This window comes from Eurosta solidaginis, chromosome 5 (genome assembly GCF_040869045.1).
Source record: "Eurosta solidaginis isolate ZX-2024a chromosome 5, ASM4086904v1, whole genome shotgun sequence".
NCBI classification, from domain to species: Eukaryota; Metazoa; Arthropoda; class Insecta; order Diptera; family Tephritidae; genus Eurosta; species Eurosta solidaginis.
This window is the reverse complement of record NC_090323.1, coordinates 197,305,578-197,330,505: the sequence shown is the minus strand read 5'-3', so window position 1 is coordinate 197,330,505 and position 24,928 is coordinate 197,305,578. Positions and strand designations below refer to the sequence as shown.

Below are 24,928 nucleotides of genomic sequence, written 5' to 3'. Positions count from 1 at the left end.
GGATTTTTCAAATATGATTAAAAAAAGATCACAGGCTTTCGCCGATCCCAATGAATCTCTGCCTTATAACACAAATGTAGTTGCTAGGATTCGCACAAAATATGAAGAACCAATTTATTCTAAGATGTATCCTTATCCAAGTAGTTGACTTTGTTAACAATGAAATAAAAGAGCTTTTACGAAATGGCATTATAAGACGATCTAAGTCTCCCTACAAAAACCCCATTTGGGTCGTGGACAAGAAGGGCGTTGATGTGTTTGGCAATAAAAAAAAGCGCAAACTGAACGAAAATACCATTGACGACAAATACGCAATACCAAATGTCATTTCAATTTTATCAAATATGGGACTTGCACAATACTTCACAACGCTTGATTTGAAGTCTGGATTCCACCAGATCGAGCTCGCTGAGCGAGACAGGGAAAAAACAGCCTTTTCCGTTAGCAACGGAAAGTATGAATTTTGTAGGCTACCTTTCGGATTAAAAAACGCTCCGAGTATTTTTCAAAGAGCTATAGACGACATCTTAAGGGAAAAGATAGGAAAAAGCTGCTTTGTTTACGTGGATGACGTTATTATTTATTCCGAATCTAAAGAACAACACATTAAAGACATAGACTGGGTCTTCAAGAGTCTATGTGACGCTAACATGAGGGTGTCAGTCGACAAATCCAAATTTTTTAAAACTGAAACAGAGTATCTCGGATTTATTGTATCAAGGGGTGGCATTAAGACGTGCCCAGATAAAGTTAGCACAATGCTGAACTTCACAACCCCCGAAACCTTGTACGTTCTCAGATCCTTTCTAGGATTAGCAAGCTATTATAGATGCTTCGTGAAAGACTTTGCCAGTATTGCCAAACCATTGACTGATATTTTGAAGGGGGAAAATGGAAGAGTCAGCGCTTACAGATCCAAAAGAGTGAAAATATTTTTAAGTTCAAAACAACTGCAAGCATTTGAGACACTTAAACACATTTTAGTATCGGAAGACGTAATGCTCGCTTACCCCGATTTTAAAAAACCATTTGATTTAACTACAGATGCGTCCAAGCATGGCCTGGGTGCTGTACTTTCTCAGGAAGGCAGACCAATAACTATGGTTTCCAGAACCCTAAAAGACAATGAACTGCACTTTGCCACTAATGAAAGGGAGCTTTTGGCCATAGTCTGGGCACTAAAGAACCTTCGTAACTATCTTTATGGTGTACGCCAATTGAATATTTTTACTGATCATCAACCGCTAACGTTTGCGGTTTCTGACAGAAATCCAAATGCAAAAATTAAACGTTGGAAAGCATTTATCGACGAACATAATTCGAAGCTTTATTAAAAGCCTGGAAAAGAAAACTACGTTGCCGATGCTCTTTCGCGTCAGCAAGTCAATATGATGGATGAAAATATGAACTCAGATTCAGCCACGATTCACAGCGAAAGATCGTTAACGTACACCATAGAGGTAGTTGAAAAACCTGTTAATTGTTTTAGGAACCAAATAATTATTGAAGAAAGTGAGTTTCCATCAAAACGAACTTTCAATCAAAGCCTATCCTGGTTAAAATATGTGCCTACGTATTCACATTTTTAACAGGAGCCATAACGTGTAGGTGATATTTAAGCACTAGTTGTGGATAGGGCCGTCAACTTTAGGAAATGTCAAACCGGGAGACTTGGGTGTTGAATGATGAAGTATGAAAATCAAAATTAACATTTCAGCTATTTTATAGTTAAGCAAATAAAGTGATTTTTCCTTCTCATACGTGCATATGCCTTCAACTTAAGTATGAGCTGAGAATCATTCCAAAGGAATATTTAAGTCACTGGAGCCCACTAAAAGATTTTGCGTCACTGATTTCGCTTATTATTTCAGCCAATCGGGATATAGAATTTTTGAAAAAATCGGCACCTTCCTCGGGTAACCTTTTTAACAACTCGAGGATAATTTGAAAACATCATCGACTTGGGTCATTTTATTTAAATTCGTTGTTCTTTTTTTAATTTTTTGAACAATCTATGGAAAGCGAGCATTTAAATTTATTATATAACTTTTCTTTTAGTGTTTTCTTTTAATAACTAGGTGAATTCGGTGATGCGAAATCCGTGTTAAGCTGGCATTGAAAGCACCTGTCTTTTTTATACTCCGCGTGCTTTGCACACAGAGTATATTAACTTTGATTGGATAACGGTTGGTTGTACGGGTATAAAGGAATCGAGATAGATATAGACTTCCATATATCAAAATCATCAGTATCGAAAAAAAATTTGATTGAGCCATGTCCGTCCGTCCGTCCATCTGTCCGTTAACACGATAACTTGAGTAAATATTGAGATATCTTCACCAAATTTGGTGCACTAGCTTATCTGGACCCAGAATAGATTGGTATTGAAAATGAGCGAAATCGGATGATAACCACGCCCACTTTTTATATATATAACATTTTGGAAAACAAAAAAAAACCTGATTATTTATTAAATAATACACCTAGAATGTTGAAATTTGACATGTGGACTGATATTGATACTCTTGACAAAAATTTAAAAAAAAGTATAAAATGGGCGTGGCACCGCCCACTTGTGATAAAATCAATTCTACAAATATTATTAATCATAAATCAAAAATCGTTAAACATATCGTAACAAAATTCGGCAGAGAGGTTGCCTTAACTATAAGGAATGTTTTGAAGAAAAATTTACGAAATCGGTTAACTACCACGCCAACTTTTATATAAAGGATTTTTAAAAGGGTCGTGGACGAATAAAATAATATTTGCAATAAAGAGCTTTATGTCAATGCTATTTCATTTCCCAAGTGTATTTATAACAATAAATAGGAAAAACTTCAAATTTAAAAAAATGGGCGTGGCACCGCCTCTTTTATGACTAAGCAATTTTCTATGTTTCGGTAGCCATAACTCGTAGAAGAATTAACGGATCCTAACAAAATTGGGTACAAAAATTTTCCCTATAGCAAGAAATATTTCTAGAAAAAATGGACGAGATCGGTTAAAGACCACGCCCATTTTTATATAAAAGATTTTTAGGAGGGCCGTACACGAAAATAATAAGGTATATCTTAGCGAAAAAGAGCTTTGTATCAATAGAATTTTACTTTCTAAATTGAAATATAACATCAAATTTGAAAACACTTAAATTTTTGAAAACGGCCGTGGCACCGCCTCTTTTATGACTAAGCAATTTTCTATGTCTCGGGAGCCATAACTCGAAGAAAAATTAACATATCGTGGTGAAATTGTGTACACAGAAAATATTTCTAGTAAAACTGGACGGGAGCGGTTAAAGACCACGGCAAATTAGATATAAAACAAGTTTAAAAAGGTCGTAGACTAGAATATGTAATAAGCTATAACTTAGCAAAAAATAGTTTTGAATAAATGATATTTCACTTATCAAGTTTTATTGTTAATGGAAATGGAGAGACATTTTTTTTCAACGAGCGGTGCCACGTGTTATGCAGAAAAGTAATTTATCTGAAATGAAATGTACAATTAAAGCTCACGCTGAGTATATAATTTTCGGTTAAACCCGAACTTAGACACCTTTATTTATTTTCAAATAACTTTTGAACGGTTAAAAAGTGTTAAATTTCGCAATTGGAGTTTTATAACTGGTCGTGATGCGCATCCCTTAATACCCCTTTCGGCCACATCAGACCAATTCGAAATGAACAATAAAGGGCCTTTGCAGTCTTAAAAGAGTAGAAAATATCGTAACGCGCCGAACGCCGCCGCCTCGCCGATATTTTTGACATTCAGCGGCGGCGTGCAAAAAACGACGAAAATTGGCGGCATTTGTCGGTGGCGTTTATCTCTATCCTCTATGCACTGAATAACCCTATTGCCTAGAAATTGGTGCACATTTCATCCAAATCGGCCAAGCGATGCGTTCGTAAATGGAGTTGAGAAATAGCCGTGTGGTGTATTTATATATATACGTATTGTAACGAAATGTGGTGAGTTCCTGATAATTATGCACCTTCAGCCAACGTTCGAATCGCTGAACTGTCCAATAAATACCTCTAATATTCAGTATCGCAAAATTATCTTTATTTAGACTACTTTTGGAGTAGTACAATTATACTTCACTAATAGCGTGTTTAAATCAAACTGGTTCGTTATACCTCAGCTTGCGCTGCTTTTATACTCTCTGTTGCCTCGCTCGCATATTTCTCCTAAGGTGTGTTCACGCACATGCCTTCTGGAACATTTGTATCTCATACTGGTTTATTTAGCTATATGCGTGTGTATGCGTGAGTAACAACAACAATAACTTCTGCTCTTAGTTGGTGACTACATATGTGTATGTGAAATAATCTCTTCGCTTCAAGTTGTTGATTGTGTGCCTGGAATATTTTTCGTTAAGTATGGCTGCTTGCTTTAATGTGTACTTGTACGTAAGTGTGGCTGGCTGCTTTTTTTTTTTTTTATTGTGATTATTTACTAACATTATAGTGATGGCAATATTCGCCACAGTATAATACATATATATAATATAGTTCCATACCTTTTCATCTTCTGTATTGTGATTTATTAGTATGCATATGTGTGCAAACGTATACTGTTATGCGGTCACACCGTTACAAAACAGTCTTGGATTGTATAAATAAAAAATACATATTTATAATTTACAGTTCCGTGAATCGCAATTATGGAAATTACCGATTTCATTGTTCGCTATTGAGTATCTCAATCCACACAAGCATTAAATTATTACTTATTATATTTCTTCTTTGTTCTCTTTTATTTTCAGTTCACAATTGTTTTTGGTGGTATTTTCATAACGAGCATGCTGGGAAATATTCTTGTGTGTATTGTTATTATACGACATCCCACGATGCACACAGCTACTAATTATTATTTATTCAGTTTGGCTGTTTCGGATTTAATTTATCTGCTTTTTGGTAAGTGAAAATTAACGTGAAATTAATTGGGTTACGTTGCTTTAGTGGTAATAATATTCACTAAAGCTGATGTATTTATTTACTTTTAAGTAGTTTGCTATTAAGCGTTGTAAAAGTAAGACTTCGAAGGATATTTCCTTATTATTTCTTTAAATTGTGCACCTGCTTAAAAATGATATACAGTACATACAGTAGACGCCAGTAAAAGTTGTCCACATAGTCGGTATATCGTGATGGTGTCACTACTTCTGACCATCACGGTATATGTTCATACACACGGGCAAGGTTAATATCGGGCAAACGGAATATATGATCCCATGCCTGAGCTTCGAAAGAGATATTAGAGCCACAATTGAGCCGGAGGTTTGGTGCCGGGGTGCACAAATGGAAGAACTCCAAATTATTTGAAGGGGTTGGGTCTGCAGTTTACTGTGTGTACCCAGAAAGATCTTTCAGGCTGCCAGATTACTGCGGCATTTTTCAAGCGGAAATTTTGGCAGTGAAGAAAGCAGCGGAAATTCTGGATGAAGCGTGCTTGGGCTGTAGTCGCGTCAATTTATATATTGATAGTCAGGCTGCGATTAAGACAATAATCTCACACAGTACTTCATCAAGAAGTGTCCTGGAATGCAAAAAAGCATTGGAAAAACTTCGCTGAAGTCGGACATTACTTCTTTACTATGTTCCCGGTCATAAAGGGATATAACGTAACGAAAAGGCCGATGAGTTGGCAATGGAGGGTGCAACACGCGCTCAGTCAACGATAGATGTCCCAATCCATTTGGAAGAAATGAAAAGGAGTCAGGAGTTGCATATGATCCATCAATCAGGAAAGGTATAGACAAAAGCGCGGGACTGCAAAATTTCTAAGATCATGTGCAAAGCCTGCGATATTAGACTCACAAAGTGGCTCATATCTCTGAAGAGAGAAGACTTAAGGCTCACGATGAGCATACTGACTGGACACTGCCTTCTGGCGTCACATGCTTATAAGTTAGGCCTCGAAATTTGCAGCAAGTGTAGGAAGTGTGAGCTGCAGGTATAAACGGTGAGCTAATTCTGTGTTCATGTCCTGCGTTCGCCTGGCAAGGCTCCAGCTATTAGGGGCGGCATAGTTGCCAGATCTTGAGGCAGCAATTAAGCTGGGTCCTAGAAAACTGCTAGTATTTGCCAAGAAGACGGATTTATTCTATAACATATGTCCTGGCACTTAATTAGCGTTCTTCCGTTGAGTCGTCAAACAAATTCTGGTAACACTATGGCCTCATTCAGTCTATTTGAGGTCTTTATTGGCCGGCCAGTTCAACCTAACCTAACCTAACGGAATAGGTTTGAGCACTTCCTTTAATATTTCAGATGCTAGTTAATTATAAATGCTGACTGGTTTACAAGTTTTGTATGGAGGTATACCGCAATCGATGCTGATGGAATATATGAGGTGAGAGTAACAATAACCAGATTAAAAACCAACAAGGACCAGGTGCTAATGGATTGTCTGCGGAGCTATTCAAATACGGCAGTGCGAAGTTCGTCAATGCGCGTGCATCAGCTCCTTTGCAACTTATGGTTGGTAGAGTGCATGCCTGACGATTGGAATCTAAGCGTTCCGTACACAGTCCACAAGAAGGTGGATCCTGCAAACTGCGTCATCTATCGCGGAATCAGCCTTCTGAATATCGCACATAAGATCTTGTAAAGCAAATGGTGCGAAATATTGATGCCCACAGTGAAGCGCCTGATTAAAAATTATCAGTGCGGTAAATCTACCATCGACCAGATTTTCACAATGCGCAAAATCTTGGGAAAAATCTGCAAAGAAAGTATTTTCACACATCCGTCCTTCGTCGATTTTAAAGCTGCCGTCGATAGCATGACACGGAGCTGCATATATGTCGCTATGTCTGCATTTGGTTTTCACGCCAAACTTATGCGGCTGTGCAAAATGATGTTGAGCAACACCATCAGCTCAGTCGGAATTGCGAAGGACCTATCTGGGCCGTTCTAAACTAAACGAGGTTTCCGATTGAGTGAACTCCTATTATACGACTTCTTTACTTTGATGTTAGAGAAAATTATACTAGCTGCAGAACTTAACCGCTCTGGAAAAATGTTCTATACATTGACATTGACATCATCGACCTGACTAGCCGCGCCATAAGTTTTTCGTACTCCAAACTGGAAAAATAGGTGGGTTTGATGGAAAGTGCGGACAAAACGAGGTACCTGCTGTCATCAAGCAAAGAGTCGGCACGTATGCGCCTTGACAACCATGCCACTGTTGTCATCCATAAGTAATTTTGAAATAGTAAAGGACTTCGTTTATTTGGAAGCCAGTATTAATACAAGCAACAGCACCGGTTTTGAAATCCGGCGAAGAATCACTCTTGCCAATAAATTCTTCTTTGGATTGAGTAGGCAATTAAAAAGTAAAGTCCTCTCCCGTCAAACGAAAATCATGCTCGACAACTCAGTTGTCGTAACCATCCTAAAAAAGTTCTTCACAAGATTTACAGACCTGTGCGCCTTGGCGACGGCGAGTACCGAACAACATTTAATGATGGCCTGTACGAGTTTTGCGCAGACGTCAATATACTCCGGTGTATTAAAACGCAGAGGCTACGCCGGCTAGGCCGTGTTATGCGAATGAAGGACGATGCTCCGGCTAAAAAAGTAGTTTTTATCGAAACCCGCCTATGGAAGCAGAGTAGCAGGTCGGTCCCCACTCCGCTGGAAAATGATTTAAACTCCCTTTGCGTGACCAATTGGTGGCAGTTAACAATGAGTGAGTTAGTATGGTATACCGATCTGTCTGAGTACTAAGTTACTAGGGAGGCTTATTAATATTCGCCAATCAGAAATCTTTCGAAAATTGACTCATTAGCAGATTATTGAGAGGCAGATCAAAAGCAGTGAAGTGGGCGTGAGACCGACGGATATTAAGAATTATTCCTGCCAGTATGCTGCAATGAACGCTTAGTGTGAAAAAGAGGGCTGGGAAGGCTTCGGTTGCTTTGTACTGTTAGTGTAGGGCTGTTAGCAAACGCGGGAGCTCGCCCCACGTGAGGTTCGTTCAATGGCAGTCTGATCTGGTGGAGAGCACAAGACACTTCTACCAAGGTCAATGCTAGGTCCGTACCCGGTTGACCGTGAGATTGAGGGCTATGAGGTATTGCTTGACTTCATTTTCGGTGATATCTAAGCTTTTTGGGACTCCGATGGTCACTTGCTATCGGCTTTGGAGCATGTGGGCCTCGAGCCCTCTTAGCAAACGCTGGGCTGACACGCTCTTTTGCCGTGTGCAGCTATGAGCTCGCGGCGCTATTCGGGTGAGTAAAAGTTCATCTATCCATGGTTAATAGAATGGTAACAGGGCACTACTAAATGGGAGCCTATCGGGTTTGCACTGGATTGTTCGAGTTGCATTAGCGTTATGGAAGGTATTAAGGTGGAATCATGCAGTCACTTTACGCTCAGTTGTCCACCCTTTGCGAGAACGAGACGCAAATATCTTGGTCGGAACGTATTCGACGAAGACGAAGAAGTTTTCAAGATTCGCTAAATAACTAATAACCACTTGCTCCGTTAGAATATGTAGTATAAAGCCGGCCAAAAAAAAACTCAGCTGTTTCTAGTGGACAGCTGCCAACCAAATACAAAAATACATCCTTGTGCCAAATTTCAGTGAGATATCTCAAAATTTGAGGGACTAGTTTGCGTTCAAACAGACAGACGGACGGACGGACGGACAGACCGACACGGCTATATCAACTCATTTCGTCCCCCTGATCAATTCGGTATACTTAATGGTGAGTCTATATTCCATATTTCTCAACGTTACAAACATCGGACCAAAGTTAATATACAATTTCATGTTCATGAAAGGTATAATAAATGTCTACCTTAGTAGAAAAAAATTTTGAATTTGATGTGTTTAGTAAAGAGCAAAGTTTACAAAGCACTTAACGCTAGACTTGTGGTGTGTACACAAACATACCTACAACAGGTTCTTCGATGTAGTAGGCGGAGTACGCAGCCACCAAACTACGGCCGGCGCACTTCTACAATCATTCCTAGCAAATATTTATTTTTACTAACATAACTGTACACTTATTTTTCATGCTCTTGTTCTTTAATTTGGAATATAGCCAAAAAGATAAAAAATTTACGGTGAAGAAGCTAATAGAAAAACTAGAATTTTTCAGTCTCTCTAACCGTGTTTTACCCATATTTGTCCGACGCATACACTTCCAGAAATAGTTAGCTAAAAGTATGCACTTCCTTTTCGGCACATTTCTTAATTCTTAAGCAAATTTGCAATTAGAATAGAGCAAAGAGGAAATTTCAAACAACTTTCAAAGTTGCCACAAACTCAGCTCTTTCCTGGAAGAGACTTTCCAAAAGAAGCATCTTGCAATTTGCAGCTAAAAGTATGCTTACCTCACTCCTTGTTTCTTATTTCTACATTTATCCCGTTTGCATACCCATATATTAATATATTTTTATCTATGCACCCTCTGATAAAAATTATTCGTGATTGCTCTTGAAAAAGTGGAAATTGCATACCTTGCTCAAGTTGTGTTTTATCCTAAAAAGTTCGCAATTTTATTTTCCAACTTACACACTTCAACAAACATCCTTACATACTTAGCACAGCCGAAACGCCATATCCCATACATATGGATGTTGATGAAAAACGAAGGGTGACATTTTGGATGACTGCAAAAAAGGCAACAAAAAGGGGCATGCAAAAGAAAATCAGTTTAGTTGCTACAAAGAAAATACATACAATGAATTCGGTTACGAACTCAACTGCATGTATATGTAAGAAGCTGCTACAGCAGCGTACATGAAAGAAGCAGTGCGAATTATCAAATGTTGTTATCAAATTTCGTAAATTAAATTCTTCTTTTTTTATTTTTTATATTTTTTTGTTACTAAAACTGCGCAAACCAATTTCGAATTTCGCCTTTTCGCTACTTTTCCGTCCCTTTCGTTCTACGTCTTTCTCTACGTCAAGCAGTTGCCAGTGCAATGAATATCTTTTCCAAACCAATTGTAATCCTCATGGACCCGTGGCTAATACTCTTACTTTGACAGAACCACCCCAAATTCATCACGGAAATTGGGGTTCAGCATGGGCATATCAAATCATTTCCAAGATGCTTGACCTTGTACATTTATAGGGCTATTTCCCGGAACGTACCGTGTCAATATCTGCCAAACGGCTGCAAATATCGATAGAACTCCGCAAACACTCAGGGATCCTTCATGTGGTTTCAAAAAAAAAAAAAAAAAAAATTATAATAATAATAAACTAGAAGTCTCCTTCGAAGTTCCCCTTTTACTTTATCCCCACTATCCTGTTTTGCCTTTACCGCTACCTACATCACTTCCTCTTCCTCAAATGGGGGTTATTACTTCTATTACTATTGTGCTGTGAAGTGAGTATATCGTGCTCCACCTACCGCACCGAAAGAACCGGGCTTAGGGCCCGGTAAAATCAACTAAAAAATCTTTTTTCTTCTGTTAGTAAAAATTTGCTGAATAGGACCGTCCCTCGGCAGTGGTTTGGCAAACGCTCCGCCAATTTGTAAGAAAATTTAAAAAGTAGCAAATTAAAAATTTCGACTTAAATCTCCTCGGCAGGATATCACGCCTTCTATTTACATATTTTTATTCCCATAACGGTTTCAATTCCCGTTTCTAAGCATATTACTATTCCCATTTCAATTTTTCCCCTGCGCCCATTTCTTCCACTAATCTTCTAATTCCTATTGCTATTCCTGTTTCTCTTGGTATTCCTCTTCTTATTTCAATCACATACTTATTCTTACTCTTTTTCCTGTTCATATTTCTATAACTATTACTATTCCTATTGTTATTTCTTTTCCAGTTCCTATTCCAATTTTCTTATTGCTTTTCCTATTCCTTTTGCTGCTCCTGTTTCTCTTACTTCTTCTTTACCTAACGTATTCCTATTCCAATTCATTTTCCTATTCTTACTCCTATTTCTATTACTACATTACTGTTCCTATTCCTAATCGCATTACTATTATTTTACCAATTCCCATTCCTATTCCTATAGATATTCCTATTCCTATTTCCATTCCTATTCCTTTTACTATTCCTATTTTTATTGCTTATACTGTTCCAATTCATATTTCTATTCGAACTCATTTTCCTATTCTCGTATTCCTATTCCGACTCCCACTCATAGTCCAGTTCCTTTTCCCATTACTTTTCCTATTCCTTTTGATATTCCTATTTCTAATACTTATCCTGTCACTATTGCTATTTCTATGCCTATTACTACTCCCATTCTCTATTCCCATTTTTATTTCCTTTCTTTCTTAACCTATCTGTTTTCCCTTCCCTTCTGCCCTTTCATTTGACGTTTCTCAAAATTTTACTATTCGATTTGGTTTTTCATTTTATTTTTCTCTTTCCCTTCCCTATACTATGGGCAAAATTAGTCTACGTGAGGTCTTTATTGACCGTACAGTTCAACCTTCCATTCGCTTGTCTATCTCAATCCTCCTTCCTCGAGCTCTCCACGAAATATAAGTTCGGAGTGATGACATTTTCAAAATCCATATTAATCGTAGGCATGGCACGCACTTTTTTTAAAACAACAATAACATACTCATAAGACACTGATTGAGAGATTACATGGACATAGAATTTTTGCTGCTTTTGTTTTAAACAGTACTGCGATAACTTATGTAGATGTAAGTATATCTGATATATGGAAAAAAGTCGTCTTCGTAGGTCGAAAAAAATAAAAGAAAATTGTGTCTAGGATACTTAAACACACGTGCACATATTCTTAAATAGTATACTTACATATATACACATTAAGTATACTTCAACACACTGTAACGAATTTACTGCAATTCCGCTTATTTGCAACCTTCTACTAACCTTCGAATCACTAAACTGTTGAATAAATAACTCCAATATTCGATAATGCAAAATGGTCTTTATTAACCTACTTTCAAAATAACACTTCTATTGCTCGACAGATAGCGTGCTTAAATGAAACTGATTTCTGATTGCTCAGATTGCGCTCCTTTATACTCTCCGATTTCCTCGTTCCACACTTCTAGGCGTTTCCAGAATTTACTTAGTTATTGCTATAAAATTATAACTACAGACGCACGTTTATAGCTTCTCATATACGCGTGTATATGTGAGTGACACTTCCACAGACAATTGCCTACTTTTTTGAGCATCTCAGATAAGATATATGCATGTGTTTGTGCGTCTCTTCTCCGCTGCGTGTACGTACCAGTAAGCTGCAATTATTCATCTTTTAAGGTTATTAGTGGACTAACAAAAAAATGAGTATTAGTGCGTACACAAACAAAGAATATCAAGCACTTATATCCACTAAAACCCATTTACATAGTCATGCTTTATAAAATGAATAACCGCTCATAAGCAACGAAGCAGTTCAGTACTCAAGTGTCTTATTGAGCAAGAAAGTCAACCGTGTTATACGAAAACACTAATTGGAATCGGTAAGACAACAGTGCAATAAAATGAATATAGTCCTATCATTCTTCTGACGCTAGCAGCGTTGCCATATATTTTTTTTTCCATGTCGTCAAACGCTGTCCAAAAAATCGTCAAAAATCGTCATATCTATGGCAACAGCCAATAACAACCAAAGTCGAGTTAAGACGAAATATGGTTATTACCAGGGGCCGTACGATGAGATCGCCGGTTTCATTCAACAATATTATCTTTAAAAACGCTTTCCTGAAAATTGTCGTTGGTTGTTATTTCTTGTTGCCACATATATGTAACATATGAAAGCTTTTTAATTCATTTCGTGACAAAAACGTCTTATTACATATAAAAGGTATTTGTTTTCAGTATATTTCATTTCTTAGTTTAACATTTTCGCGTTCATTTTTATACTCAGCTGAGCAGAGCTCACAGAGTATATTAATTTTGTTCGCATAACGATACCCGGTAAGGGCATAAACTAATCTCGAGATAGATATAGACTATATATTAAAATTATCTGAGCGAAAAAAGAAATTCATTTAGCCATGTGCGTCCGCCCGTCCGTTCGTAAACACGACAACTTGAGTAAATTTTGAGGTATCTTGATGAAATTTGGTATGTACGTTCCTGGGCACTCATCTCAGATCGCTATTTAAAATGAATAAAATCGGACTATAACCACGCCCAATTTTTCGATATCGAAAATTTCCAAAAACCGAAAAACTGCTATAATTCATTATTAAGGACGGATGAAGCGATGAAACTTGGTAGGTCGGTTAACTTTATGACGCAAAATAGAAAACTAGTAAAATCTTGGACAATGGGCGTGGCACCGCCCACTTTTAAAAGAAGGTAATTTAAAAGTTTTGCAAGCTGTAATTTAGCAGTCGTTGAAGATATCATGATGAAATTAGCAAAGTCGGATAACGAACACGCCCACTTTTTAAAAAAAATAATTTGGAAAGTCAAATTTTAACAAAAAATTTAATATCTTTACAGTATATAAGTAAATTATGTCAAGATTCAACTCCAGTAATGATATGGTGCAACAAAATACAAAAATAAAAGAAAATTTAAAAATTGGCGTGGCTGCGCCCTTTTTCACATAATTGGTCTAGAATACTTTTAATGCCATAAGTCGAACAAAAATTTACCAATCCTTGTGAAATTTGGTAAGGGCATAGCTTCTATGACGATAACTCTTTTCTGTGAAAGTGGACGAAATCGGTTGAAGCCACACCCAGTTTTTATACACAGTCAACCGTCTGTCCGTCTGCTCGGCCGTTAACACCATAATTTGACCAAAAACCGATATATCTTTAATAAACTTGGTTCACGTACTTATCTCAACTCACTTTATTTTGGTATTAAAAATGGGGGAAATCCGACTATGACCACGCCCACTTTTTCGATATCGAAAATTTCGAAAAATGCCATAATTACATACCAAATACGAAAAAGGGATGAAACATGGTGATTGGATTGGTTTTTTGACGCAAAATATAACATTAAAAAACTTTGTAAAATGGGTGTGACATCTACCATATTAAGTAGAAGAAAATGAAAAATTTCTGCAGGGCGAAATCTAAAGCCCTTGGAATCATGACAGAAATACTGTTCGTGGTATTACATATATAAATAAATTAGCGGTGATGTTCTGGGTCACCCTGGCCCGATATCTCGAAAACGCCTTCACATATACAACTAAGGTTCACTCCCTTTTGAGACCCTCATTAATACCTTTAACTTGATACCCATATCGTACAAACACATTATAGAGTCACCCCTAGTCCACCTTTATGGCGATTTCTCGAAAAGGCGTCCACCTGTAGAACTATGGTCCACTCCCTTTTAAAATACTCTTTATTACTTTCCATTTGATACCAATGTCATACAAACACATTCCAGGGTTACCCTAGGTTCATTTTCGTACATGGTGATCTTCTCTTATTTTGTCTCCAAAGCTCTCATCTGTGCATGTAAAGTTCGGCTACATCCGAACTTAGCCTTTCTTACTTGTTTATTTTGTTTAAATTTGTTGAAAATTTCGTTCTACATTCGGTGATGAGTATGACAAGCACCTTACATCTGCAACGAAGTCAGCTCGTTTGGTAGTAGAAATAGTTTTCCAAAAAACTTCTGGGGGAACCTTAGAAATGTCTTCAAAATATGTCTTAAATTCTAAAAACTTCAATTACCCATACTCGATATCAATATCCTGAACAATTTTCTGATCGATTGTGTGTGAAGAATGTTGAAAGACCAAATGAAAAGAACAACGTCTTTGGGATCCATGAACCTTAAGTTTTGTAGTTCAACATTGCTAAAATCAAAACTCTTTTTAGTTTGATCACACAATTCACTATTAAAATAACACAATCTTGTTTAAATTTGACTTTTTCTTGCTCGGAAATGTTAAAGGCAGTCTTAAATCGTCATTTTTCATTAGAAAATCGTCCAAGCGTCATTCTAGATTAAAATCGTCAAAATGACGACGGCGTCGTCAATCTGTCAACGCTGGACGCTAGTAACACAACGATGTACATGAAACTAAACTGAATACAGCGCTAAAGAAAAACCGATAATAAACGAAGTATACAGTGTATTACACACGAAACCAACGTGCTACTGAGTTAAAGCGACCATGATTTCAGTTTATACCAGGGATGCACCTTAACGTTAAGCTAATCGTTTATCAAAAAATTTCCACCGTTTCCGTTGAAACACTTCGAAATATTATCGATAAAGTAATTATCAAGATAAATTGTATCTCGTTTTTAACCGAAACGAAAAGCTTTCGTTAACGTTAAAAACGTTAACAAAACCGTGATACTTCATGTTTGAATTGTGCTGGCAATGCTATAGCCATAGTGAAGCCGTAAGGTGGTAACAACGAGCGGACATACACACACAAACTCCATGTAATTTGTTTGTGTAATTCGTTGGTGGTAATGTCAAAAATACTCTGAGAAATGTTCGTACTGTCAAAATTCATGAGAAAAGTTGCAATCAGCTCGGCTAATGCTTTCACCTTTAATGACTCCGCCATCAATCAGCTTTGCCAGCATAGTTTGAAATTAATAATCAACATAAACTATTTGATTTCGTTGGGATATGGCAGAAAACGAAACAAAATCATTTCGTTAATTTGACGTTTTTAACGTTAATTTGACGTTTTTAACGTTAATAAACGAAACGAAATGACTTTGTTTCGTTTATTAACGTTAATTATCGTAACGAAATGATATCGGTTCGTTGGTTAAGCATGCCTGGTTTATACTCAACAATGTCATATATGTATGGGACATATGTGTTGCGGGGCACTCGTATGTATTTTCTATTTTATGTGCTAGTCAATCATAGTATTTTTCTGTACTTGACTAAGTACACATTAAGACAAAATTTTTTGGGTCATGACTAAGTGCACTAATTTTATTAGTAATAAAAGCAGATCTCTGGTACGTACATATGTGTAGATATAATGATTGATTCGTTTATGTAGATACAAGTGACTGCCTGCTTTATTGTTGTTGTGGCTTCATTTGCTTAGCATCAAACTAGTGATGTGAGTATCACTTAGTGTTACTAATATTCGTCACAATACTTTTCATGGCAGCTTTGAGGATATAACAGAGAATTTATTAAGTGAAAATTCTCTGGATATAGTGTCGAATTTCCTCTTGATCTACTACTTGTAACAACGTGTTATCAACACATAGGAATGTGCGAAAGATTTTTTTTTACATTTTTCAAGTATATTTTAACGCGCATGAAAGCAGCTTTTTGCAATGCGATATATTGCTTTCGAATTTAAGACCAAAGTTCACTGCACTCCCTGTAGCCGTCTGTGGGGATTATGTATCTATATCTCCTCTTGCTGCGTTATGAGCTACATAGTCATGACATTCGAATCCATCCTTTTATTTGGGGATGCTAGTAAATATGTATAAAGAAAAAGAGCAATATATTTCCCACCCACGTCAAAGCCGATAAATATCAACAGAAACTTTACAACTGGAGTGGATGTTTATAAGTAAACTGGAGTGGATGTTTATAAGTAGTGGTGCACACCGCGTAGTACACTTTTTAGGCGCGCTCATGTCAACATCATTTGTATGCATGTGTGCCCTTTTTAAACGGTTTTATTAACTCGACTTGACAGGCTGGCTGGTTGGATGGCTGGCACGAATTTTGTAATTAAAATTGAAGTGTTTAGGCCACCAGCCTAAATATTTTTAAAATAACTTTCGGGTCACCCTAATGCGGCCCGTACACTTAAGTATTACCGGTAACTGGCCATGCACCGCCGAGAACTAATTGAGTAGGGGAAAACTCGACGATTAGTAATCGGCGGGTGCCATGGACTTTTTCCTTTTTTTTTCACTTCACTTCTTTTCTCAACGTCTTCAAGTGAGCTCCAGCAACCAAACCGAAGGTAAACATTCCTTTTTTCCAAGTGTATATTCCATACAATTAAGCTAAAGTTTGATTCACTAAATACTTTCAATTTTAAATTCTAAATTTTCATTTTAAATTCTCGAATAAAGAAATTTTTGTTATTAACTAGATTACTGAAAGTGTTGTTTTCCGTAAGACACTAACTAGTTCTTTTTTACATTTCTTTTTCGTGTTACATGCGAGCGAATCTCCATCGTCCCGAACCACACGTAATCATTAAGTAACTTCCCGATAAGCTACAAGCTTGAATTTTGGAATATAGTTCAGAACCCGATGACAATGCAATAATAAGTAAAAAAACTCCGATAGGTGGCGCAAGGATCGAGATATTCACAAAAATCGTAATTTTGATCCGATTTGGCTCATATTTGGAACACATGATACATACAAGAATAGAAAGCGGCCTATGAAAAAAATTGCCGCTAGCTGGCGCAGGCATCGAGATATTCACAAAAATCGTATTTGTGGTCCGATTTGGCTCATATTTGGAACACATAATACATACAAGAATAGAAAGCGACCTATGAAAAAAATCGCCGATAGGTGGCGCAAAATCGAGATATTCACAAAAATCGTATTTGTGGTCCGATTTGGCTCATATTTGGAACACATAATATGTACAAGAATAGAAAGCGACCTATCAAAAAATCGCCGCTAGGTGGCGCAAGGATCGAGATATTCACAAAAATCGTATTTGAGATCCGATTTGGCTCATATTTGGAACACATAATACATACAAGAATAGAGAGCGACCTATGAAAAAAATCTCGGCTAGGTGGCGCAAGATCGAGATATTCACGAAAATCGTATTTGTCGTCCGATTTGGCTCATATTTGTAACACATAATACATACAAGAATAGAAAGCGATCTATGAAAAAAATCGCCGCTAGGTGGTGCAAGGATCGAGATATTCACAAAAATCGTATTTGTGGTCTGATTTGGCTCATATTTGGAGCACATAATACATACAAGAATAGAAAGCGACCTATGAAAAAAATCGCCGCTAGGTGGCGCAAGGATTGAGATATTCACACAAATCGTATTTGTGGTCCGATTTGGCTCATATTTGGAACGCAAAATACATACAAGAATAGAAAGCGACCTATGAAAAAAAAAATCGCCGCCAGGTGGCGCAAAGATCGAGATATTCAAAAAAATCGTATTTGTGGTCCGATTTGGTCCATATTTGGAACACATAATATATACAAGAATAGAAAGCGACCTATCAAAAAATCGCCGCTAGGTGGCGCAAGGATCGAGATATTCACAAAAATCGTATTTGAGATCCGATTTGGCTTATATTTGGAACACATAATACATACAAGAATAGAAGACGACCTATGAAAAAAATCTCCGCTAGGTGGCGCAAGATCGAGATATTCACGAAAATCGTATTTGTGGTCCGATTTGGCTCATATTTGTATCACATAATACATACAAGAATAGAAAGCGACCTATAATATCCGATTTAGCTCATATTTGGAACAAATAATACATACAGTCCGGTAGAAGTGGCATCAAAATATTTTGAAGTTGGAGGACGGACAAAATACGGGGCGCAGATTCGAGTAAAGTCTTTGGAAGGATTATGTATTGAGGTCTTAGATTGTAGCAAATTGTCAGGAAAGAGTCCTTGTAATAACGAGTAACTAAATGAACTAAATAGAATGAGAAATAATAGGCAATTAAATAAAGACTAAAAACTTGAAAATAAAATAAGTAAAAGAAAATTTTAAGTTAAGCGGTTTTATTGAAAACAATACTTACATGAAATAATAATAATACCAAAAGCTAGAAAATAATTAGGTAGGTCCTAGGTACTAGTCATCAGACTCTTCATCAATCAAGGGCGTTGATCAGACAATTAAATAAAAGCGTTGGACGCGTCAAATTTCTTTTGTTAGTCGTATGTATATAAGACCAACTGAACCTTAATCAGATTATGTTACGCCTCACATTTTTAGAAATTTCACGCGCCCAACCCTTTTATTTAATTGTCTGATCAACGCCCTAGATTAATGAGGAGTGTGATGACTAGTACCTAGGACCTACCTTATTATTTTCTAGCTTTTAATATTATTATTATTTCATGTAAGTATTGTTTTCAATAAAACCGTTTAACTTAAACATTTTTTTTAAATTATTTTATTTCACCATACGATCTAACTCAAGTTAGAATGTGATGCTGTCCTATTCAAGGCAATTTTGCTCGCACAGTTCACAGCAAACAAACACATGCACTGCATTTCTTGGAAAGAAGTTTACTTTTGTTTTGACAATTTTGTTCATATTAGAAGGGAATCAGGTTTTTTTTTTTTGATGCAGAACGAATGTAAATATCTCAAAGTTTTACTGCAAAGAAATTATAAAATCGATTCATCCGTTTTAGAATTTATAGCTGTGTGAACAAAAATTTTATAATTTTTTAATACATTTTGGCAATTTACCTCGCCCCTATAATATATACCTTAAAATTATATTGAAAATGTTCATCTCACGTTGCTAAGCTTTCAAATGCCAAAAATCGTTTAAATTGGGAGCATTCTGTGTGAAGTGATGGTGATACAAAATATTTAGCGACTTCATTTTATAAGCTTTAAATAGATTTCTTAGGCTCATATTTTCCTCATATTTCGAACTCATATCGGATTCCTGTATTATGAGCGCTCCGATTATGTTTAAGAGGTAGTTATAGCATTCAACACTTTCTATATCATATTTTACCTTTTTTCTTATATATATATCAACCTAAATGATGCTAACTTAAGTCACTTTGTCATAACGAAAGAAGAAATGAATAAACCAAACCAAAATCTCCGTATTTATCTCTGAAATATGCCACGTACATACCATATAAGATATCATTTCTCTACTTTGATATTTTTCATTGCATTCCAAACTGGATTTTTTATGCGAATTGACATACAATATTAATGAACTCTTTCTTAATTTGCTCTTCTTCCGAAATCCAGGATTACCAGCGGAAATATTTTTGTATTGGCATCAGTATCCCTACTTGTTTGGACTGCCATTCTGTAAGATACGTGCATTCATTTCAGAAGCGTAAGTATAACTTAGTTTATCTACATGTATACATATGTAAAAGATTCAAGTGTTCCATGTGTATATGTATGTATGTTGCATCGGCCGTATTTATTCAGTCTTTCATACTGCATATCTCAGAAAGCGGAAGTGAGCGTCAAAATAGTAGTGGGAGTGAAATTGCTGTCTGTGGCTAGTTACATGAATAAAACTTCTTTGAATCTAGCAGTAGAGTTTTTATTGTGAAGTTCAAATGCAGAGAGAAAAAACAACCCCTGATCGGTATTTAAGGATACTTACATGGTGGTGATAACACCAGAGCGCGCTCTATTCTGTCCTGTATCAGGTACCCGACATCCTTTCGTCTGACACTATTAAGAAAGGTATTGAGTCGCATTTTAGTTTTGTGATGATTTGGAAAACCGTTTTATAAACTTTTCTTAAAAGCAGGCAAGCTAACAGTAAGCCTTCATTTGGGAGGCAACTCAGGATGCAGAATTTCGTGTAGGGAAAACTTGAAGCATAACGACATTTTAACTTAAGACGGCTATATTGAGGCCATTACTAACTTTCAGAAGGAATATTGAGAGGTGGGCTCAATCAGTGATAGAGACGCTGAGTTCAACACATGTCCCAATTTGAAAAAGGGAATGGGAAGTGGTCAACGAATTTTCCGATTAATCAGTACCACGGACCTTCTGAAAACTGGAGTGTAAGATCCGCACTAAAGTGAAGCAGCTATACTGCTCTACCACAGTGCAGGCTCAGAGACAAATGCAATGCAATAAGATCTTTGTTAACAGCCAAGCTGCTCTGAAGCCTCTAGGATCGAACATGATAAAGTCGTATATCGTACGGAGAGGTCGAGCTTTGCCGGCGTCTATAGAACATTTGTATGTCCATTTTAATGACCCCGGGTGCAGAAATATTTAAAAAATCTAATTTGCTAATGAGATGGTCAGGACGGGTTTCAAAATGAGCAATATCTTAAGCGAAATCTATAAATACATAAGATGGTAGAGTGCTTATTTATTTTACGACAGGCATAAAAATATGGTCTCAAGACCAAAAGATCCCCGTGTACTAGGGTCATCACAAGTGACCGTGCTATTGCGCAGATGTTTCGAAAACAACTTGTGAAGCTGCCAAGACGAGAGAGAAAATGACTCGCTTTATATATTTCTCTGTCGATGTTTATAACTGGATGAGATGGAAGATGGGTCGACATATAACTTTCTCTGTCGATATCTAGAACTGCGGAGAGGACGACTCAAATTTCTGAGCGCACGATTTTTCGACAACCTTGGGGTAGCGAAGAAAATATTTCTTACGCTTTTACTTAAAATAATTTCGGAAAGCAAGTCATTTAATACAATCCACATGTAGACCCGGTGGCAAAGAAAGTAGGGTCAACAACTGCAACGAGGCTCAATGCCTCGGACAGCTTCAGCGCAAACCATACAGCCCAAGTAGTACAGAGTCATTAATTGCGTATCTGCACTTTGAAGGGTCTCTACACAATAGAGCTGGATGATTGGCACAAGGGTGCCGAAATGGCGGACGAGGCGATGCATGTGTACACCGATGGTTCCAAACGACAAGCGATGGTGACTACATTAAAGCAGCTATTAAGGCAATAGTCTCACATAGCACAGCATCTAAAAGTGTGTTAGAGTGTAAGCAGTCCCTGGAAAGAATTGTGGCAGGGAAAAGAATAAATCTATATTGGGTCCCAGGGCAAATGGGAATAGATGGTACTGAAAAAGCGGATGAACTTGCTAAAAAGAGGCGCATTCCTTGAAGCTTGCTCCGAAGACGTCGCAATTAGATTGGGTGAGATTAAGAGAGGGCGAAAGGTGCACAATATCGAGCAAACGGGAACCCAAGCGCGAAGCTGCAAAGTGTCGAATATCATATGTAGGTCTTACAACTTTAGGCTAACAAAGTTACTCCTATCATTTAAAAGAGAGGACTGTAGACTCATGTCGGGTATTCTGACTAGACTCTGCGTTCTGTCGTCACATACCTTTAAATAAGGCTTGATCAGTGAAGGGCGGGTTGGAGGAGGAAACAATTAAGCATGTTTTGCGCTCGTGTTCTGCGCTGGCCAGGCTAAGACTTAAGCTATAAGGTGTGACATAGCTGTCAGATCTAAAAGCGCCAAGTTTTATAGGTTCTAGAAAGCTTCTGGTATTTTCCAAATTAATGCAGTTATTTTATAACATAGGTTATGGTTTTTTATAGAATTTTTCAGTTTTTGGTCGTTGAACAAACTTCTGGTAACACTACTAGCCTCATTCAGTCTATGTGAGGTTCTATTGGACCGGCCAGTGCAACCTTACCTTAGACGTTTAATAAAAAATGATTAAGAAACATAAATTTGAAAGAATGCGCCCCAACTGGTAGTTACCAAAGAAAGTCCAAAGTACAAAATATCTCCTAGTTAAGTTCGGAAAGTTCCTGTGAGCGGCTTCTCTACCTAACCATACATACATTCATGAAAGATATAAGTATGGTTACTCCTTTTCTTATATTTTTGTTAGTCATACAAAAGTATATTTCTTTATGAATGTTTCTTTTATTCTTCAGTTCGACGTACGTCTCTGTGCTTACCATCGTCGCCTTCTCCATGGAACGTTTCCTTGCCATTTGTCATCCTTTACATTTGTATGCGATGAGCGGTTTTAAGCGCGCCGTACGTATAATTGCTGCACTTTGGATTGTCAGCTTAATAAGTGCCATACCATTTGGTCTGCTAACAGACATCATTTATTTGGAATATCCTTTGAGTGAGTATTTTAACCATTTTTATTTGTATACATATATGAAATGTTATTTTATTACCTCCATTAAGCTGACCGCAGCCAAAAGAGCAGCAATCAGATATGAAAAATAAATATTTGGTTGTGTACACTGTTTTAATTCAACTTTTTATTGTTTGAATTCGTTATTTACGTTCCGGGTTTGTTATTAAAATTTGTTTATTAAATAAAATAAATAAAATTTGATTACAACAACTTTAGTACATAAGCCTGAGTATTGTGTCCGCTATGCAAACATAATGCAGTACACGTTTTTCAATTATTAAATATATTGATGATATTTTTCATGTATTCTTATTTTTCTCTTCCTCAAAAAGCTAACAAAATAATACCGGAATCCGCTTTTTGCAGTATGATCAATTATCCCGATAATTTTCCATTATTCGAAGTATCATTTTGTGTATTCTTTGTTGTGCCGATGTTTATCATTTTTATTTTGTATGGCAAAATGGGCGCTCAAATACGCTTCAGCACGACGCTGCAGTTGGGTGAGTAAAAAAAAAAAAAAAAATTAAGGAAGTCCAAGTTCGGGTGAAAGCGAACATTACATACCCAGCTGTGCACTTGTTTGCTTTGTGTGATTAATAGTGTTATAAGGCTGCCTTATCAGAGCTTTAGGAAAAGTGGGCGTGTTTGTTGTTGTTGTAGCGATAAGGACATTCTCCGGAGGCCTTGCGGAGTGCTGTCGATGTTGATGGTCCTTTGCGGGATGCACATCCAATATGTCCCGTTAACAAGCACCATTAAATCACCAACCCGACAATCTCGGGAAAGATTTAGTATAACCACATGATACCTTCAAGACCATATCGCCCTCCCACCCCCTAGATCCGTGAGGAACTTGGGTTCGCCAGAGCCTCGGCTGTAACAGGATTCGGAACGGGTAGGTGAGGTTGACAATTAAGTTGGAGAAGCTATATTTTGCGCTAGCAACACCAAAATTTTTTAGAATTAATGCTTCGCATTATAAAACCAATCCACCTACCAAATTTCATTAGCTTAGCGGTATTCCTTTTTGAATTATCTCTATTTTTCCATTTTTATAAATTTTCGATATCGAATAAGTGGGTGTGGTTATCGTCCGATATTGCTTATTTTCAATACCAATCTATTCCAGATCCAGGTAAAACCGTATACCGAATGCGGTGAAGAAATTTCAATATTTGCCGAAGTTATCATGTTAACGGGCTGCGAGACGGACAGACGGACGGACGGACATGAGTTAATCAATTTTTTTTCGATATTGATGCTTTTGATATACGAAAATCTATAACTATGTCTATTCCTTTATACTTGTACAACCAACCGTTATCCAATCAAGGTTATAATACACTGTGTACAAGTTCTTACTTACTTACTTAATTGGCGCTTAACCGTCTAAACGGTTATGGCCGTCCAACAAGGCGCGCCAGTCGCTCCTTCGCTCCGCCAACCGGCGCCAATTGGTCACACCAAGGGAGTTTAAATCGTTTTCCACCTGGTCCTTCCAACGGAGTGGGGGCCGCCCTCTACCTCTGCTTCCATAGGCGGGTTCCGATAGAAACACTTTCTTGGCCGGAGCATCATCTTTCATTCGCATAACATGGCCTAGCCAGCGCAGCCGCTGCGTTTTAATTCGCTGGACTATGTTGATGTCTGCGTATAGCTCGTACAGCTCATCATTAAATCCTCGCCATCGCCAACGCGTAGAGGTCCATAAAAAAGAAACAAATTTATGATAGCTTAAAAAATTAACGAGGGTAAAGTAAAACACTTCTTTATTTAGAGCATTTGTGCATAATGGCAGCCGAGCTTCGAAGGTTAGGCTGAACTGAGCGGTTAATAAATATCTCACATAGACTAAATTTGTCAATAGTGTTACCAGAATTTGTTTGACGACCAAATGAAGAATCCCAATCATGTGCTGGGACTTCTGTTATAGAATAGCTCTCTCATCTTGGAAAATACCAGAAGTTTTGTAGGAACTAGCTTAATTGCTACCTCGATATTTGGCAACTCTGCCGCTCCTAAAAGGTGGTGCCTTGACCTGGCGAGCGCAGGAAACGCACACAAAATCTGTTCAATCACTTCTTACTGCAATTCGCACTTCCTACATCTGCTGTTATTGACGAGGCTTAACTTATTAACAATTGACGCCAGAATGATGTGTCCAGTTAGTATGCCCATGGTGAGCC

General features: G+C 37.3%; 1 protein-coding gene across 3 annotated transcripts in view; it reads left to right on the top strand.

Moving 5' to 3' along the window:
- Positions 1 to 24,928, top strand: part of CapaR (Capability receptor) — a 526,950-nt gene that overhangs the window by 449,739 nt on the left and 52,283 nt on the right. For all 3 annotated transcript variants that reach the window (XM_067787359.1, XM_067787360.1, XM_067787358.1), the window contains 4 exons: positions 4,769 to 4,919; positions 19,863 to 19,953; positions 22,522 to 22,721; positions 23,072 to 23,242. In XM_067787359.1, coding sequence (XP_067643460.1) covers positions 4,769 to 4,919; positions 19,863 to 19,953; positions 22,522 to 22,721; positions 23,072 to 23,242 — 613 coding nt within the window. The remainder of the gene's footprint in view (positions 1 to 4,768; positions 4,920 to 19,862; positions 19,954 to 22,521; positions 22,722 to 23,071; positions 23,243 to 24,928) is intronic.